General features: G+C 39.9%; 1 protein-coding gene across 1 annotated transcript in view; it reads left to right on the top strand.

The window, feature by feature from the left end:
- AHRR (aryl hydrocarbon receptor repressor) overlaps positions 1-21,190 on the top strand; it is a gene marked incomplete at its 3' end in the record, with an annotated part of 81,712 nt that overhangs the window by 5,236 nt on the left and 55,286 nt on the right. Inside the window, exons 2-3 of the mRNA XM_083870424.1 lie at positions 13,231-13,302; positions 20,127-20,308. Coding sequence (XP_083726550.1) covers positions 13,241-13,302; positions 20,127-20,308 — 244 coding nt within the window. The 5' untranslated portion in view covers positions 13,231-13,240. The remainder of the gene's footprint in view (positions 1-13,230; positions 13,303-20,126; positions 20,309-21,190) is intronic.

Raw genomic sequence — 21,190 nt, 5'->3', positions numbered from 1 at the left:
AAGCCATTTCTCAGATATGCAACCTCTGAATGGTTTTGGTACAGCTGCTTCTGTATGAAGCAGGGAATGATGTTCTCTACAGTCTCTTGAGGGTCTTTTCAGTCCCATTTGCAATGATTAACAAAATCTTTCTGTCTTGGGATAGACGGGTGTTAAGGGACTGGGGAGGGAAGGCGGGCTACAAAAGCAGATGAAAGAGCTCTCTCCTACCCTGTAATTGGGGAGATTCCCTGTGATTTTCACTCCATGAAAAACGCCTGTTTATTACTTTTCAGGAGTGGATGAGAATCAGTAAATCTTACACTAGCTTTCCTATAAGTGTCAGGTGGTTTTGGATGGTAGCAAATGCTTTATGACAAGTGATATTGTGGTAGGATGTGATGTGATAAAATGTTTGCTTTTTTATCTAAGGGACAAATTAAATTCTGAGAGTTTTGAAGACAAGAGGTCAAATTTCCCCCATCTCTTGCCCTAATTATATAAAGTGAAATACTTGTAGTCATGACTTGTTTATGAAAATTAATACTTTTAAATCTAAAAATGCATGATCAAAACTTAAATGAGCATAGAGAAAACAACCCTGCTAGGATTATTAATGAGAAATAATTTTTTTATATTGGCTGCTTTAGGGTAGTAACAGATCTAAGTAATATTAGAAGAGAGTAGTACTGCAGCATTACTCAAGGTAACTTGAAAATGTATTTAAACTTTTTTTGTCTCTGCACACATGTCTCTAAAATAGTAAAAATATTAACAACAAAACATTCCAGAAGCTGTAAAATAACAAATAAAAAAGGTAGGTATATCCATAGATCTCAAACTCACAATGGGAATATTTTACTTTTACTAGAGATTTGTGTTTCTGGAGAGGAAAACACAGAATCATAGATCACAGAGTGGTTTGGGTTGGAAGGGACCTTAAAGATTCTAAATCTTACCCCGCTGCCATGGGCAGGGATGCCTTCGACTAGGTGCCCCATTCAACCTGGACCTGAAGACTTCCAGGAATGGGGCACCTACAACATCTCTGGGTGACCTGTGCCAGTGCCTCACCACCCTCACTGTAAAGAATTTCTTCTTAACAATTCATCTAAACCTGCCTTCACCTTGAAAACATTCACTTTGAAAATGTTACCCTTTGTCTTATCACTACGTGCCCTTGTGAAAAGTCCCTCTCCTGGTTTCTTGTAGGCCCATTTTAGGTATGGGAAGGCTCCTGTAAGGTCTCCCTGGAGCCAGGTGCTTCTCCCCAGGGCTGCCCTCAATCCATTCTCTGCTCAGCCTGTGCTTAGGGCTGCTTGACCCACATGCAGGACCTTGCACTTGGCCAGGTTGAGATTTTAGTACTTATCCAAACCAAGGTGATGGAGTAGTGCCTTGTCAGCACAGCTACAAAACTAGACAGCCTTTCAACCAGTATAACTTCTTTAGCTGCATTTATATAAAAAGTATTAGCTACAACAGGTTTTATTTTTACTTTTGTTTTCAAATTCAGTATCTGAAAGAACAGGAACTTTTGAGTTTCCATTCTTATTTTCATGTACTTCATTAAACTGAAGACTTGCAAGAATTGAGCAAAAGCTTGACAATTCACATGGCAGCCTGGCTCTTGGTGTGTGTTTCCAATCTGTGACCTGCTTTTTTCAAACTAGGTGGTGTTTGCAATGGTGGCATAAACATTTTAAAACACTGAACTGCAATGGTAATAGTATTAACAATGTCAATTTAAGCATCAAGCTAACATAACTTGCAGAAAATATTAAATGTTTCATTTCAATTTTTCTCTGCACTCCTGTTTTCCATCTCAAGCTTTGAGAAAAACACCTTTTTTTTTTCTCCCTGAAAAATGCAGGTTTTTTGTTTGTTTTGGGTTTTTTTTCCTTTTCCTTTTTTTTTTTTTTTTTTTTTTTTTTTTTTTTTTTTACCTCTGGTTCTTCAGATATCTAAACTCTGCTGAGCCTCTGTTATGGGGCTTTTCTAAGTTCATTCCTCAGTTACTCTTTTTCTTCCACTGAATAACTGAGTAGGAACAATACAGAAGAGCAAAGCCTGGAGAAGGATAGGATTGCATCTCCCCAACAAGCTGATTTTACATCTAGGTGTATTACTGGTTTTCCTGCCTGCTTTCCTAGTCCAACATACATTTCATAACTTTTAGAGCAGTCTCCATTTTGTTTGCCTTAGATCCAGGTCTCTTTTGCTTCTTTTCTTTGGAAGAATTCTATACTGTGTTATGCTGGTGTCACACAGACTCCTCTGAGGACAGGCTGTGTCTCTGAGCCAAAGGTGGCCACTTTTGCCTCTTTCCACACTGTCTCTAGTTGTGGAGAAAAAAATGCAAATATATGATACCAATGAATTATATATGATATATATATATATATATATATGGAAAAATAGATATTCGAAATATATGAGCTGTCACATCTTTTACTCCTATTCTGAATCGGAGTACAACTAAAATCTTTGATGAAGCCTTTTGTGGAAAAAAAGAGAGAAATCAGGGCAATGAGAGTACAGTCATTGTGTAGGAGAGACTTTTTCAAAAGACTTGGAATTGGATCTTAGCCCTCTCACAGAAGAGCATCACCATCTTACTGTCTACAGTGGAGAGTCTCCCTGAATTTGATAAGCAATTCTTTCCTGATGAAACTTCCATTTAAGTTCCATTTTGACTTTACAGTAGAAAACTCCTAGAAATGGTTGCTAGTGATTCTGTCCCGTCTCATCTATTCAATCCTCTAACCTACCTGTAGCCTCCTTTGTATAACTCAGGGTTTCCCATCACACTCTTTGCATTTACTCCAAAACTGCACCACTGTGGTGGGTTGACCCTGGCTGGACACCAGGCACCCACCAAAAGCATTCCATCACTCCCTTCCTCAATTGGACAGGGGAGAGAAAATATAACAAAAAGCTCATGAGCTGAGATAAGGGTAGCAAGAGATCACTTACTAATTGTTGTCACAGGCAAAACAGACTCTGCTTGGGGAAATTAATTTAACTTATTATAAATCAAAATCAGAACAGGATATTGAGAAGTAAAACAAATCTTAAAAGCACCTTCCCTTCACCCCTCCCTTCTTTCCAGCTATACCTCCTGCCTCCCAGTGGTGCAGGGAGACAGGGAATGGGGTTATGGTCAGTTCATCACGTTTCTCTCACTGCTCAGAGAGAGGAGTCCTTCATCTGCTCCAAGGTGGGGTTCTTCCCACAGGAGACAGTTCTTCATGAACTTCTCCAGCCTGAATTTTTCCCACAGGTTACAGATCTTCACAAACTTCAGTTGTTCAGTGTGGGTGGCATCCCAAAGAGTGCTGTTCTTCAGTAACAGGTTGCTCCAGCACAGATCCCCCACAAGCCATGGAGTGCACTCATTGGACACACTCTCTTCATGGGTCTGAAGGTCCCTGCCAGGAGCCAGGTCCAACACAGGCTTCCCACAGGCTCACAGCCTCCTGTTGGGCATCCACTTGCTGTGGTATGCATCTTCTCTACAGGCTGCAGGTGGATCTCTGCATCCCTGTGGATCTCCATGGGCTGCATGGACACAACTGCCTCACCATGGGCTGTACTACAGGCTGCAGGAGAATCTCAGCTCTGGCACCCGAAACACCTCCTCCCCCTTCTTCACTGCCATTGATGTCTGCAGAGTTGCTCCATTCACATATTCTTACTCCCCACTTCTCTGAGTGCAATTTATTCTGCACAATATTTTTGTTTTTCTTCTTAAGTATGTTAACACAGAGACACTACTACCTTGGCTTTGCCTTGGCCTGTGCTGAGTCCACATTGGAGCAGCCTGCTATTGGCTCTGTTGGGCATGGAGGCAGCTTTCAGCATCTTCTCACAGAAGCCACTCCTGTAGCCCCTCTGCTACCAAAACCTGGCCACACAAATTCAATACAATCACATTTCTAGTCTGGCCTTGTGGATGGATGCAGGATGAAAGTCTTATCAAAGATCCTTGTTCTAGTATTTTAAAGAGAATCCCAAAATTCATAGTTGAAATGTGATGAAATGACAAGCAGGGTATTTAAAACATAGGTGGTTGGGAGAATAACACCAGGAATGCCAGTGAACTTGCAAGAGGGTTTGGAGGACCAGTCCTTAATTTGCAATCTGTGGCTATTTTTGTGACTCCAAGTAACATGTCTAATTTACCCCATCACAGTGGTGTGTGGGTGCTGCAGCACATACCACCTTATGGTGGAACAGGGGATGGGGCATGAGGGTAAAAAATTCATCAGGCAGTCAGTGCATAGCCACATGTGTCTTGTGAAAAAAACATGACACAATTAATTCAAAGGGGTATTCTTATCCTCTTTTATCTAAGGATATTTATCCTTCAATTAAAAATGAAGACAAGATTATGAACTGCATAATCTTGAATAACTAATTAGCTCTAGAATCCTTAGCATGACAGCACAGAGCTAAGTCTGGGCAAAACCTCTCTGAGAAATTATATATACAGTTAACAAGCATGCTTGAGTTGTTCTCTGTACTGAGCTCTATGTTGCCAGCATAAAGCTGCTCCCAAGACCTGAACTTAACTTTAGGTAGAAGACAGCTGAGCTGAGGCTTTGCTACACTATTCATTCATGGTAGAAATATTTCATTGACCTAGCTTACTGGTTTTAGTCAGGTTTGCTATGGAAATGATGATTACTCTTTCACAATGTCTGCTTTTCTTGTGACCTGTTAGTCAGGTTCCAGCAAACAGAACAGAGGGACAGAGATCTCAAAGATACAATGTTCCTGAGAGTTTAAAAGTGAAACAGGCTACACTAATATCCCTACTGAGGGAAAGATTGCAACACAAGATTAACTATTTTGCTAGTCATCAGATAATCCATATGGTTCAGACAGCATCCTAAATGACCCAGCTGTAGAAAAACTTTGCATCACTGCTCACGTCTTTCTATGAAAATCCAGCTGCTGTGGCAACCCCATATTTTCCTCAGAAGGTTTGTGGTATAGACCATGGAGGAGAAAAGTCAAGCCTCATAGAGATACCACTCTACGAACTACAAAGTATTGTACCAGACATATGCCCAGCATTAATATTTTTGGTGTGTTTTTATATACGCTACCGTGTGTATCCTTCCTCAAGTGACAGAGTGCAAGTTAGAAGTTCTAAAAACAGCTGTATTTTTCAAACATCACTTTAAAAAAACCCATCAAAACTGCATCTAAGCTTTTTTAAGAAGTTATTTATTTACATCCTCAAAGCTCAAAAGAAGCGTCCTTGAACTTAATTTCAGGCTTTCTTATATAAACATATAAAGAAAGAAAGGCTGATGAGACAATTCAGTCCCCTGATGAACTTGAACTTGTTACATATCCCTCCTGTAGCAAAGGGCTGCTCTGTTTTAAAGTCAAGCACTTGCAAATTAGGAAACCCAGGAGTAAACACAAATTCATAAAACATTTAGATTGAAAAAGACCTCTAAGAACATCAAGCTAAGCAGTAAAATTCCTCACTTGTGTGGACAGGCACTAAACTTAATCTCATACTGAAACAGAAGTTGTGTGTTTTGTTTCTACTATCTTCATTTCCCTCACAGTCCCAGCTCTGTACTACGTACTGTTCAAATCCTGTGCAAAAAAAGTGCTATTAATTTTGTCACAGGCTGTTCGGTGATAATTGTGACTTTAGTATTTAAGTACATCAAATCCACCGCTGAATTAATCTTTATTATACTGCTGAGACATATTAGCAGTGATAAATCTGAAATACTTATTCTCATTTACTCGATGCCAGGCACTGAGGAGATGATTTTCCAGAAGATGCAGACTTTGGTGCACACTCATTCAGAGCCCAGTGCTGGCTGCCTCCAGCTGCACCACTGAGTGCTCAATGCTTTTAGAACAGACCAAGGCTCCCAGAAAGCGAGGGCTGGTGCCTCTGGTGTCCCAGGCTGTAGTGGCGTGCCTTGCATCCTGCAGCCCTAATTCCCACAGCCCCTGCAGAGCCCTGATTCCTTCCCTCAGCTCTCCGAGCAGGACAGGAGTCTGGCTCCCGGTGCTCAGATTGCTTCTGGTAAGGCAGTGGTGGCAAAGGAGCCCATAACAGACCTGGAAGGGAGATTGCAGTCGGGAAGTGCTGGCCACTTTATTTCTGGCACCCCCCCCAGATTTTCAATGGTTACTTTGAATTACTAATGATAATTCAAAGCAGTATTCCCGAACAGTCCTTTCCCGGAGTGTTTTGGAGCACAGCATCTCTCTGCAGGTCTTAGCGGTGCTGAGAGTCAGTACTACAAGCATTCTGCTTCTGTTCTCTCCCTGCCTCAGCCCAATCTGCTTCAGTCTTTCCCATGGCTGACTCCTTGTTCCCGTGCCTGATATTTGGAGTCCTTTGTTGCACCAGGATGGGGAGGGACAGCAAGAGGGAAGGTCTGTGGTGGCCTTTGCTGCTCGGAGGGGAGGCCTGTGAAGCACACAGGGATGGATATGCACAGTGCAGATGCCTGTGGGAGGAATGACGGGGATGACGTGTGCTCAGCTCAGGCAGAAGCTGTACAAAACTGTCAGACAAGTCTCCCAAGCACACGGGAGCTGGATTTTTTTTTTTTTCCAGAAGCTCCAAACACAGCCAAATTTGTATACATTTTCTTCAAAGAAAATTAAAGAGAGATTTTTATGTGTATTTGTCAGACAACATATGATCCCTGTTACCTGTAGAACACCCTCTGTAAATCAAGCATTAAATACATTTTTTTTAGTCTTCTAAAAATTCCTCAGGTTTGAGATTTAGCCCTCTGCTCCTTCACTGGAGAAATAATTGAGGCAGAAAAGGAAATTTTAGGGCCAGAAAGAGCCACTGTGATCTTGTTTCAGTCTCATGTATAACTGGACCATCGGATGTCCTTCAACAAATTCTTACCACACAGGTCCATTAGTTTTGTTAAGAAAAAAGTTTTTGATGAAAAAAATGCTCAGTGATGGAGAATCCTCTATGGGCTTTGGTAAATTATTTTGATAGTCACTTAATTGTTATTTGGATTTAATTAGCCTCAAGTTCAGTAAATTGGATCTTACTAGAAATGTTTGTTTCTTGTCATGAAATGTTTGTTTCCTATGTAATGTAGTTACTTATTGTACGGAAGTTCCCTGTTGCTGTTCTTCATGATAACCCAAACAGTTTGAGCTCCTGCACTCTGACTGTGGGGCTTGGTTTCATAACCCTTGTTCATTTTTTGCTCCATTTATTTTTTAAGTGGGGCTGCTTCAGTTAGAAACATGCTATTTACAAGGACATATACAAAACTGTTACCATATTTTCTCCTAAGACATCACCATTCATTAGAAGCAGAAAACTTGGCACAAATGTGCTAATCACAATTAATTTAGTGACAGCAGGCAGGTAGATTTCCATCCTGTTGTTGAGCCATTGTGACTGGAAGTCTTTTTCCAGAGCTGACCCTGCCAAGGTGGAAACACATAATTCTGAGGAAAACCAAGCCACCCTCCAGCCCCATCCCCTTCTTGCTTTGCTGATGAAACTGCACCATGGTGCAGTGGCATGGCAGGGATGAGCACACACATAACCTTCTCACTCCCAGGCTGCCTCTTCGATAACTGTGCCGCTTTGAAGCTGCGCTCTGCACAGCCCTTTCTTGTAGTTCAGGCATTGAATGCATGGTATGTGATTACATTCAGGCAGGAAATGATTCATAAAATTTAGTGAAAGGAGAGATCATTGGATAATATAATCTGACCTCCTATAGCTACCAAAGATTTATTTTTCCTTGACTATGCCTGCATTCAACTCAACTGTTTCTATTTAATTTAAGTATAACTTCTGTTAGGATAAAGTGCATATTACAAAAAGGCATCTAACAGTGGTTTCAAGATAACAGGATCCATTAAATCCTTTGTACCTTGTTCCAGTGTTTAAATGCTCATGATGTTACAGATTAATGCCTTATTTCTCATTTGGATGTATCTGGCTTCAGCTTCACTTTTTAAAGTGCTTGCTGTGTTTTAGATTAAAATAATTCAGTACTCATATCTTCCTCAAGTTACCTAAATCTTTTTTATATGCTGAGAAATTTCTTCAGTGTGCAACTATTTATTTTAGCTTCTTTCCTCACTCTTACCAGTTTCTAATATTACTTGAAAAACACCTATGTGCGAACTGTACACACTGTTCCAGCATCAGTCTCATCGTATCTTTAAACAGATGTAAAACCACTTCACTTAGGTTGGCATCTGCATTAGCTGCCTTTGCAGCAGCTCCTCCCCAGCAGCTCAAATTATGGATTGTATTAATTTTTCACTTTGATCCCTAATTCCTTTCAAGAATCACTCACATTTCAGGATGCAGTCCCTATTCTGAGAGGCAAGTGTTTGCGTTTGTCTGTATTAAAATACATTGTGAATAAAGAGAAATCGCCTACTGGGAACTCCAGCTTGCTCTGTTTCACTGTGTCTCCAGCATTATCTATCAATCTTCTACCTTTTTATAACTTTGTAAATATTATTGCTAATGAGTTTGTATTGAACCTTGATGTCTGTAAGGTCTTTATAAAACTTTTTCTATTTAGCAGTGATTTCTCTACAACTACTTTTCTTTTTATTCTGTCACTTGACAGATTATTTACTGGTGCAAATTTTGCACTGTAATACTTTCTTGGGGCTTTTTAAAAGCAGAATGTTGTGCTACTAACTTAAGTTAGTAACTAATACAAGTGAACTCCTTTGTCAGCTAGAGGTGATAACTTCTCAGTGAGCTAGCGTCACTCCTAAGAGCATGATATTCCGTAGAACTCTGCTAAGTGATGTAATTCATCTTTCTTATCAGCTTTTCTGGTATTTTGCTTGGGATGGATGCCAGTCTTGTCATCCAGTGGATAGCTGGATCATTATGTTTCCCTTCTCTGAATATTATACAGCAGCTGTCTTTCAGTCCCTTGGTGTTCCCCCGTGTTCAGAGATTCATTGTGACTTAATGTCACTAGTGATTACAAGCATTGGACAGAAGCAAATTCTTATGCTCCACATCTATCCTTTTCTGGCAATTCTGATCCTTTTAGTCCCAGCTCTCCTTCTGAAGTGCCTCAAGCTTGTAAGCCCCCTTTCCTTCTGGAGTGGTGGAAGATTGCTTCTTTGGGTCCATTTTCATCCTACCTCAAACACGTAGAGAGAATGTGAGGGCTCTCAAGCATTATAGGGAGAAAGCAAAGAGCACAACTGTTCTGAGCATCTGAGTGCTGTCCACCCAAGTTCTTCCTGTTTCTCATCCACATGAGATGGGTGAGCTGGCAGGGAAAGGGGCCCCCAGCTTCCTTCAGTGATGAAGATGGGCTCTTCTGTCCTAGGGGTGAAGAGAAGAGCTCACAGGTGATCAGAGGAAAACACAGTCCAGGTAGGACTGTGAATACCTGCTCTTCTCCCATTTTTAAAATAGATGTTTTCATGGTTTATGGCTCTGTGCAGCTCCACAAATTAAGTGCTGTTTTCAGACATATTTTTAGGACCACTACCCATGAACCTTCTGTCTTTATTCCTGTCCATGCATTTTCACATTTTAATCACATGCCACTACTGGCATTAGTGGTAGTGGCAGAAGCACCTCTTGGCTGTATGCGTATCCAGGATGTTGGTGTTCAGGTGCTGGGGCAGTGCTTCATACCTTGTTGCTGTGATAACCCTTTGTTCTAATTCTGTAGAAAGTTCCTGTAAAAAGGACAAAGAGTGCATGGCTAATTCTTGTTTGATGGGGGTGCATGATTCTCCTTTTCAGAGACTAGAAATAAACCTTTTGCGCATTCTTACCTTTTATGCAGTTCTAACATAAAGCTATCTCCAACTAATTAGAGCCATACACACTTTTTTGAATAATTTCCTTCACAATATTCTTCTAAATGGCATACTATCTTTTGTCTTTAGCACTGAGATTTGTGAATTTTCCTTTGGGCCTTTATCTTTCCTAACTAGCATTTTGCACTCCATAAATTCTAGCTCTTATTGTTTGCTATTTATTTCCTGGTTTTCAATTTGAATACTGAGGTCTTTTTAGTTATTTCTATTTGCTGTCACATATTAATCAACTGATCCAGAATGGGTTTTAAAACAAAGTCGGCCTTTTGGGAAATTGAATGAACTCTTAGCTTTCAGTTTTCAGTTGAATTATGCTGTTCCAGCCTTTCTCCTCCTTGTAACTTTGCTCATGAAGGCAAGAGAAGGGAAGTCTAGCATGTGACACTGTTTTGAAACATGAACTATGACTCATAGATTCGTATTATGGACAGGAAGGACTCGGAACACGAAAATATTACAATATTGTATTAGGTTTGCATGGCAAGGATTTTGTAGTGGGGGTCTACAGGAGTGGTTTCTGTGAGAAGCTGCTGGAAGCTTCCCCTGTGTCCAGTAGGTCTATGACAGACCTGCTGCTGGCCGGGGCAGAGGCCATCGACAACGACAGCAGCACCTTTGGGATAACGTGTTTATGAAGGGGGAAAAAGAGCCTGCACAACTGCAACTGCAGTCAGAGAGAGGAGTGAGAATATGTGAGAGCAGCAGCCCTGCAGACATCAGGGTCAGTGAAGAAGATGTGGGAAGAGGTGCAGACTCCCCTGCAGTCCATGGTGCAGCCCATGGTGAGGCAGCTGTGTCCCCACAGCCCATGAGGATCCCACTCCAGAACAGGTGGATGCCTGAAGGAGGCTATGACCCCATGGGAAGCCTGTGCTGGGGTGGGGTCCTGGCAGGACCTGTGGACCCATGGAGAGAGGACCCCATACTGGAGCAAGTTTCCTGACAGGACTTGTGATCCCAAGGAGCAACCATGCTGGAGCAGCCTGTTCCTGAAGGACTGGGCCCTGAGGAAGGGACCTGTGCTGGGTCAGTTTGGTCAGTCAGTTTCCCACTGCAGCCCGTGGGAAAGACTCATGTTGGAGAAGTCCATGGGAGAGTGCGGGGAGTCCTCCCCCTGAGGGGGAAGGAGTGGCAGAGACAGAGTGTGATGAGCTGACCACAGCCTCCATTCTCCATCCCCTTGTGCTGCTGGAGGGGGAGGAGGTAGAGGAAATGCAGTGAAGTTGAGCCTCAGAAGAAGGGACTGGTGTTGGGAAGGTATTTTTGAGATTTGGGTTTATTTCTGATTTGATCAGTAACAAATTAAACTAATTTTCCTGAGTTCAGTCTGTTTTGTCCATGAGAGTAGGTGGTGAGTGATCTCTCCCTTTCCTTATCTCAATCCATGAGCCTTTTGTTATATTTTCTCTCCCTTGTCCTGCTGAGGAGAGGAGTGGTAGTGGTTTGGTGGTGTACATCCAGACAATGTCAATCCACCACAAATACAAAGAAAATACCTTTTAATGTAAGGTTTCAGAAGAAAGTGCAGTTCATTTGGCATCTCTATACCATTTTAGATTCCAACTGAAGGAGGAAACCTGAGAGGGTAAATGTAATCTTTAAAACTGGTAGACTGTTTGAAATAAAAAGAACTTGCAGATTAAGCCAATTTAATAAGGTTTTTGAAGGTGGCAAGAAGGCTTTATCTAAGCAAAGGCTGTGGTGTAATCTTAACCTGCAGAAGTATTTATTGCACTGTATTATATCCCTCATCAGCTTTGGATAGGCAGTTCACCCATCTGACATCACAGGAAGTCATTCCAGTAATAGTGAAAAATACAGTTTGTTTCTGGAAGAACTTAATGCCTGACACTGCACCAACTGGAGAATGACTGGTGTTTCCACCATAACCTGCATTTGAGAGAAGGCAACTAGTCTGATCTCTATATTATGCATAATTTCAGAATGAATTCTCAGAAGGAAAGAACAAATAACAGCTGTAGTTAGTTGGAGTAAAAATGGAATGTAGATTTAAATGATTTTGACAAAGTAACCTGATAGCTGTCTGTTGACACAATAACTGATTTTCCAGATGAGAGAAACACAGTAGACCTAAGGTATCTCAATTTAGCAAAGGATGGTGTATATGCCTGTATGAAATACATTTTAGATTTTGCTTAATAAATTGGGCTTATTTCTGTTCTTCTAAAATGATAGGAAGAAAAATCAGTTTGTAACATGAGAGGGAAATAAGAGAGTTTGGGTTGTCCCAGAATAGAAAAATGAAGGCTGACCGAAGATATGACTGATATTTAAAAATACGCCAATGAGTAAACACAATGGAGGAGGAAGAGCTATTTAAACTAAAAGACAATGTTGGCAGAAGAACAAATGAGCATAAAATGACCATGAACAAATTTAAGCTGGAAGGCAAAAAGTTTCTAGTTATCAGAAAGCTGTCTTTCAATGAAAAATAAAGTCCTTCTAAATGGTTTTTAAATTAAACTCACTAAGTTAATGATTTGCATTACATGACACACATGTTCACCAGCATTGGATTTGATTCAGTGACATAGAAGTTCCCTTTAATTTTACATCTTACACAAAGCAGCAATTACTCTTGAGATATACCAACCTCTCTGGCAGCATGCACCCACTTTTGAACAGCACTCAGCACGACTAAAATATTCTTTCAGACAGAAAATCAAGAGACTTTGATATTCAGCTAATCTCCAGAAGATTTAAACAGGCTGAATGCAAAGGCTTTTTCCCATCCTGCAACATCTCTAAGGCTAACATACTCAAATAAATCAATAAGACCAAGTTTTGTGTGAAAATTGTCACCTCAGTCAGCACTGCATTGGGTCCTGGTGCTAACCACAAAACTGTGTGTCACATCTCGAGCTGCCGACAGCTATATTTCCAGCCTTTAAAAATGAGGATGTGAGGATCTGGAGAAATGCTGATTTGAATAATTGCAACCTACTAGTCACAATGTCAGTATGGAGATACTATTCCTGTGTGTTTTAAAAGCTGTGAGATCCTCTCTGCAGATGACAGGTAGTATTATTCATTCTTATTTGTTTAGGTGAATTTAGAAATGAGCCTGGAAGGGGAAAAAAAAGTGGATATCCAGTAAACAGGATGTATTTTATAGCCATTTTATATCACGCATAGTATACTTAATTGGAAAAAATGAAAATTGAACATAAACATCAATATTCTAATAACATTAGGGTAGGAAATTGGAATAAGCCGTAAGCTTCTATCTTAACTAATGCCACCATGCTTTTTAGTGTTGCTGAATGTCACACTCAAGGAACAAACATTTTCCTCGGCAGAACTTTCTCATTGCTGGCATTTTGTACAGCAGTGAAAGACAGAAACCTCTGAACTAAGAAACCTATTCCTTTTGTTTTTCAGTGTCAAAGCCATGATTCCTCCAGGAGAATGCCTGTATGCTGGGAGGAAAAGGAGGAAACCCATTCAAAAACAGTTAAGTATCATATTCTCCTCCCAAACATATGGATTAGAAATGAGGTAGAAGAAGGGTTCCCTTCCTCCTATCGTCCACTGACACAGGAGAGACTTAATCTTCTTCTCTGTAATAAGAGTTGGTTGGGAGGCTGGCTCTTCATGGGTAAGATGTCTCCAGAAAGGATGCCAATCCTGGGTCAAACCATCCTTACCCATCACCAGGTATCCCAGGAGGAGGCTGATTGTGGTGGATACCATGGTGCTGCTGTGGGGAGTGGAGAGGGACAGTGCCCTTTCATAGGCAGAACACGCTGATGGACTAAATGCTAGCTGGGCAGTGGGTTGGAGGGGTGGCTGCCACCTTCATGCTTCCGTGCTTCCTGCTGCCTGTTCAAGGAGCTTTTTGAGAAGCCATGTGTTGAGTGGCACCAGAGCACTGGCACTGCACTCCCCCCTTCCCTTTCCTGGGCTTAGCCTTGCATGGGGCATTGCTGAGTCCAACATGTGCAAGCTGGGAAAGTGGGTCAGTTCAGCCAACTGAAAGAGCAGACTGGTGAGTCACTTTTTGCATATAGAACACATAATTTTCAGACTTCTATTTACTACGAGATCACTTTCATTAGGAGAAAAAATGGGAGAGAGGAATTGTGTATGCGAATTCATAGCAGGAAAAAAGAAATGCAATCAAAATTTGTTATTACAAGATGCTTGAAATGAGAGGGGGAAAAAAAGGTTGCTATCACTCAAATATAAATGATTTCCAGATGCCATAAACCGATCTGTGAAATAAAGCTTTTTAATATAATCATCTCAAATTTTCTCTGTTACACTTGATTATATGATTATGAAACACACATTTTTACTGTGTTAGGATCATGAACTGGCACTGGTGGCCTTCACACACAATTTAAGGATGAGAAGGTAACTAAAATAGATTTCCCTATTTTCAGTTGTTCAGAACTTCTAAAAATAACACACTTGGCTTAAAATTGTACATATTGGTCTAAAGTCAAAGAGGACTTTCTCTGAATATTTTAATGACATATGTGGATATTGTTTGGATTTTGGGAAGTATTTGCTCATGAACCACTTGTTCCCACTTGAAAAAATGTTTCTTTTAGTATAAAATGTTTCATATTTAAACAGACAAAGATAATGGCATAAGCAAATGATTGTTCCTGCAAAAATCCTAAGTGTTGAATTCAAAATGTATGTAAGATTTCTGTACTACTGTTTCAGTATGGGTGTGGATATTTGATTTTATAACAATTGCAAGAGGGATGGAACATTTCCAGTACATTAAATTACCTCTATGCAGAACTGTTTATGGATCATTACTTTTGTGAGAAAGGAAGGAGACTTGCAGTTGCTTTGAGAAACATTAAGCTTATGTTTGGAGTTTACACGCTAGCTAGAACTCCTCTCCAAGATGACTTCTAGATAAATGCAATGGCTAAGAAAACTACCTGCTAACAAATCACAGAAATGACCTCATTAGCCTTTTTTGGAGTTCTGGCTTTAATACTCTCAGAAACAAATTCTTATTTACTTTACACAACCAAGTTTTCGTCTTGGGAACCATTGCAGGTAATGCTGCCTTGAAAATAGCTTTTCTATGATGCTGCAGTGCAAGTACCTGAGCATGAACTTATCAAGGCCAGGACATGAACAATTTTGATAAAGAAACATGGGTTAAAACAATGGGAACTGTTCAGATTGTTAGAATACTGAACTCCCACACTGGAGACAGCACTCCATTTTCTGTGGTTAGTTGCTTACCGCTTGCTGAGGATGATTTCTCAGTTCCTAGCAACACTGGTCTCTTCCTCAAACCTTATCTGTTTGTGGGCTTGGTCTTGGTAAGCCTTTCCTGTGCTTATTCCTTCACTCGGGGACTTTCCTCTAAAGAGACTCTGAATGCCCCAGACTGACTGGCTGACACAGCTCCTCTTCCAGTCTGTGTCTTTCAGTCCTACTGGTCTTACTGACATTTCAGGACTACTGGTATGCTGCCTTGAATAATTTATCTTGAATTTAGACCGGTCTACAAAGGTTATCAATAGAGCAGCATATTTAACCATTATTTTAATACATGTCATACCATCCTTGTTACAGCTTTTTTTTCTCATGTTTGATAGCTCAGCACTTTCTCCTCCACAGCCTTGTTGTACTTTCCCCACTATAATTCTGCCAACGAATCAAGGTAGATACTGGCACCTGTTCTGGGAGGAGTTTTTGTTCAGTTGTAAAACCTGATTTTTCACAGGAAATAAAGTTGATTGGTATTGTTTGGCCAGTCCTCTCTTTTTAATGTGAGTAGTCTGTAGAATTTACCTTTTTTTAAACAAAAGTATAAGCGAGCTCAGGTGCCTCAGTGTGAGCAGATATTTGGATTTCAATAGGGATTCATGGATTAATGTTTTTGAAGGTCAAAATTTAAAGGACAGGGCCGCAACTTTCCCCTCTGCAGAACAACTGGGACATTTATATCTCCCCATACTCAGTGCATTACAAGAAGCCAACTCTCTGACTCTACATCATCTTTTCATGATCAGACTGTCAACCAGGTGGTGATCCTGCAGCTGGCTTTTAAGTTAGGATATCACACAATGATACTGTTCATTATGTTCATGAGTGATTTTTAGGCACAGGAATTTTATTCTGAGGTGGTTTTACAGAAGAGCGATGAAAATGTATAAAAAAGCTCCATGGGAAAATACAGAAACCCAGTGGAGACTGTGGAAGAATGTGTGGAAATTTTTACTGGGAGGAGCTAATATATTTCAGTCTTGCTTTCTACATAGAACTAGCAGAGACTATCTTCATTAGGTTGCCATTCTTCAGATAATATATAAGATTCAGGTCCTACTTTTATACATGCAAGAAAATTAAAAAAACGTGGCTGTTTTCTTTTTTTGCCCAAAAACTTCCAAAGAAGCCCCATTAAATGTGCTCTACACTAAAGAATTTTGGTGTTTGTGGACACAGTTCAAACACCTGGAGCTCAGACAGATTGAAAATTTTCCATCAGATATGCTTTTCAGGCAGGCAGCTGGCATTTTGACTAAAGGAAACATTTTCTACCAAGTGTTTATTTCCTGTGGAAATCTAACATTTTACTGGTAATTCAAGCATTTAGAAATTAAAGAGATCTTGTCTTTAACCTCAACCTAAAATCACTGTGTTGAAATACTTAAAAGTGCTAAGGCAGTGCTTCAGGACAGTTACCATTTGAGAACTTCAGCTGCTTCTTCATCTCAAACCCTGGCATCTTGTAAAACCCTCTCCCTCTACAAAACATTTATTGTAATATTTTACAGCTCTTCAAAGGCTACTACACCTGCCCTAGCTCTGAGTCTATCTATAACTGCTCCAGACTTACCAATTCAGCCAGAACTGCACCAGTGCCAGAGTAAACAGAGACCTTGAGAGGTGCAGCTCTCTCCTGCTTCCTAGTTCTCAGTTTAAGGCCCTTTGTGGCATAGCCCTTCCTCTTACTTGGTACCACACTATCCCACCTCTCATCTGCTCTGGTGTTCTGTCTTCTTGACCATTAGTTCTGCTTTCACCTTTCCTTGCTGTGAAGACACAGAAGAGACATAGAAGGTGGCAAAGGGCCAGCTTTCCGTCAAGAAGCTTTCTCTCATTCTGTCCTTTTAGTTCATAGGAGATGGTGACCATCCAAACACACATGGCTGCCACTGGAGCTCAGTTCTTCCAGGATTTCTATACAATGTCCAAGTGATTATATATACAATATATATAAAATATATACAATACTCAGTGACTGAGTGCTGGTCAGTACTCTCATAATGATCATCTGTTGTTACTTTTCTCTCAGCCTATCTTTTGTGTCTCATGTTCTCTTCTTACTGAAGGCTTGCTGTCATGGTAAATGGTTGGACCTTTCTTAGCTCAGGCCTTCTGCTGGTTTAACACTATGTCACATTTATAAAACTTATTCAGAGCGAAGTTTTCATTAACAGGGTAGGGCTCTGCAGAGGGTAGGGAGCAGCAGACAGAGCTGTAGTTGCAGGAAATTCCTCTGCGAGCTCACCAAACTGGTTTACGCTAGTGGCAGTCTGTTGTGTCATGGGCACACTGAATCACTAATGCAGAAATGGCTCAATGCCTTGTGTACCAATGGAACAGAAAATGTTCTCCACACCAGCTCCCACTGCACAGGGATTGCCAATGTGGGTCCTGCACAGGTACAAGTTCTTGTTACTTGGGCAGTTTAACAGGATGAAGAAAGAAAAGCCAGATTTATTGCTTTAATTGCATGTGCTCCTTTACTATAACAGTGTTGTATGGAAAGCAGAGTAAATAATGAGGAATCATCAAGTGACTCCTATGTCTCTGTTTACAGTTTGACAATTCTGAGTTTAACACAAACACAACAAGCACTATCTACTTTCAGTGCAAAATAAAGGCTAGAATTTTCATTTGCCTCAAAGCAGCCCACTGAAGGTTTTCCCTGCCTGTGCTTTTCTGTTTACGTCTAGTTAGCTGATCCTTTCCATGGAACTCACATTGTTTAAAATCACATCCACTTGGCACCTTAATACCATTTACATCAAACCCCTGTTTGTTTAGATTCACTCCCTTACTGAATCATTTCCTTGGGTTTTCAGGAAGACTTTGTCCTGAACTTTCTCCCATAATATTTTTACACCATTCCCTGCCATCTCCAGAAAACTATTCCTTACACTCAGTACAAAGGCAGACCACCACCTAATTGCTTCAAACCATTTCTATCTCTGGCATAGAACAGTCACTATTTTATGTGGTAAATAGGCTTGAACAACTTCTATTTCTATTTCATATTACTCTTGACAATTTTTACCTCATCAGTTAAATTTTCCTTATTGGAATTAATTTCTTCTGTCCTACATTGCTTCCTTCCTTCAGCTGGTTTGTCAGATGTAAAGACTAATTAGCAAAAGCTTATGTTCTTTAGCTTCTGCTCAGCTATAGTCTGTATTCCCACAAAATTACTGCCCTCCATAGATCAGCCATTCTTTTGGTGCCATAGGATGGCTGAGCCTCAAGGTTGACTGCAAAAAATAGTTAGCTCAGAAAAAGTACAAACACTATAAACAGTATTCCTTCTTTCTTGATTGCATTATTTGTTCTTGTATTTTCTCTCTCTAATGTAGGAAAGTCATTTATTTACCCCATTCAGCAAAATCTTCTCCATGTCTTTGGAAGCAACTCATTGTGTTAATGAAGAACCACATATTAGTGTTGGCAATTTTGAATGAAATAGCAGAAATTACTTATTTTCAGCAAAACCCACCTCAAATTTTTTTCTGTCGATTATTTTCACTGATTCTGTTCTCTTGAAGTGAGATTCTCAAAAGTAGCAATGATTTTTTTATATCTGATTTGCTTTAAGAGGTTTTCAGTTAGCAGCAGTCACATGTACAAAACTGTTCTTCAAAAAACTGGGTTTTTTAAACTTTTCTTTTACTAATTCCTAAGCATAATTTGTTTTAGGATGACAACTGCAATGACAAATTAATACTGTTGTAATTTAACACCTTAACCACCTTGTGAATTGCTAATGCTCAAAATTAAAATTATGATTGAAAAATGCAGTAAATGTGTGTAGCATTTGAAATGCAAATGAAAATACAGTAGTAAAGTGTGACAAATAATTAGTTTTTACTCTTATTGTCCACTGGAACGTCAGCTAGGTGCTTAAGATTATGATTAAGATTATGGATTCAGTGAAGTGAAAACAGAAACTGTTAGTACAACCATAGTTTTCTTACTTGCCATTTCCCATTCTTGAGCATCCATGTAACTTATGGCTACAGTGTCCCACAGCTCTTACTTGGATAATGCACTTGACTACTGCTGGGTCCAGCAATAGCTGGCTACTGAAAGGAACCACCTTCTCATCCTCCCACTCTTCTTGCTTAATAGACAAGTCTGTGCTTCAGCAATGAGCACCCATCACTGTCATGCTGGAAATAAGGTGCCCATTTCTGTGTGCAAAGGCATCAGATTTTCCTTTAGTCCCTCTTGAGAACATCTTACATGTTCTCTGGGAATATCAGTGACATTCTGAAATTGAGGTTCCTCACCTGTGATGTATTTCATCTTAATGAATTTTCACTACAGCCATTCTAGGTTCCCTAGTACTGTCCATTACATAAGAGGAACAGAAAATGAGGATGGACTTGCTTGGCCTAGAAAACTGAGTAACTTTAATCTCTATGCTTTGTGAGGAATATTAATCTCCTTAAGCAACCAAATTCTTATTTTTGTTATTACTGATTTAGGAAGGTAAAAAGCAAGAATGTACACAGGAGTTTTGAGCTTGGGCAAAGAATCTCTCTTTACCTTGTCTTCCATACTTTTTAAACTCATGTCTACAGACAGGCTCTTTTCTTAATTATATCCTGACCCACAGGTTAACTTTGAGTCATTAATGGGGAGAACTAAGATGCTTTGAATGAATACAGTGAGTATTGAATGGGTTCATGCATTAGTCACAGTAACTTTCCCATGCTATTCTGCCCCTCATTTGTACAATAAAGATGAGAAATTGTTTTTCCTGATATTGACTAGAGCATGAAGATAGTACCCCCTTCCCTAAGGTGAGAGGTCCTGAGTAAGATACCAGTTCTTCACTTTTTGCTTGATACAAAAAGAGAAGACAAAGCTTGTGTCTTTGCACCAAGGCAAATGCAGAACAGTAAATCTCTTTTAGTCAGAGAATTTAAAGATTTTCATAGAAGCTAAGGAAAATATTCCTGTTATCAATTAATTGCATACAACATCTCAGTCTCTGGAAGTAAAACAGGTAATCGAAAATGTGTTCTCCACCACAGAAGGCCTGCAGTTGGGAATGAAAAATCAAACCCTTCAAAGAGACACAGAGACCGTCTGAATGCAGAACTGGACCACCTGGCCAGCCTTCTTCCTTTTCCACCTGACATTGTATCCAAGCTGGACAAACTTTCCGTCTTGCGCCTTAGTGTCAGCTATCTCCGAGTCAAAAGTTTCTTTCAAGGTAAGTTTCCTTAAGATCTCAGTATCCCGTTAAAAGTATCCCTCTAATTTATTGCTGCTTTGTACTAATCCTGAATAAAAGTAACAAATACTGTTATATTGATAAAGGCAGGGGGAAAAAATCTATTGTTAAACTAATTTTGTGCATGGGATGTTGCATTGAAAATTTCTTTCATTTCCTCCTATGTAGTTTGTGTGTTTTTCGCCAAATAGTGGGATAACATCCATCTTTCATCAGCAGGCTTTAGAAAATGGGAAAGCACAACTGTAAAATCACTAAACTGGGAAAGAAGTTTGGGGCAAATGGGGAAAATACCTGTTAATAGTTTGAATTCTCTATTTGAAGCTGCTATTATGAAAGTTCAAAATGGCTGTTTAAGTACCATGTGAAAGTCAACCAACTACTGTATTACCTATATTTGCTGTATGCCAGGAGGAAATGGGTTCACTTGAAAAGCCAAAATGATCACTGTCTTTCAGGATAAGAGAGATTCAAAGTTTAAAGTGCTGAATAAAGCTGTACTAGGCTATACTTCATTAGTATAGTTGTCTGGCACATCGCAAAGTGAAAGCCGAATGTGCGTTTTCAGATGCACATAAAAAGAATTCTTCCGAATTTGATGGTATTTTGAGTTTCTTCTGTTGCTGAAGAGTTCACAAGAGCAAAATCCAGATTAGTGATTTAATCTTGGAAATCCTCTCTAGAGCTGTTTTCAAAAAAAAGGAAAAAACCTCCTGTATATGAAGGAGGATAGTTGACCAAAACTTATGGGTCGACTGCAGAGATAAACAGAAGTATTTTTATGGACATTATTTTTTCTTTATTACTCTTTATTATTTCTTCCTGTTACTACTCCTTATGATAGGCAATGTTTAATTTTTT

This window comes from Zosterops lateralis (genome assembly GCF_965231275.1).
Source record: "Zosterops lateralis genome assembly, chromosome: 1".
NCBI lineage: Eukaryota > Metazoa > Chordata > Aves > Passeriformes > Zosteropidae > Zosterops > Zosterops lateralis.
Note: the sequence above shows the minus strand (reverse complement) of the source record. Positions and strands in the feature narration are given on the sequence as shown.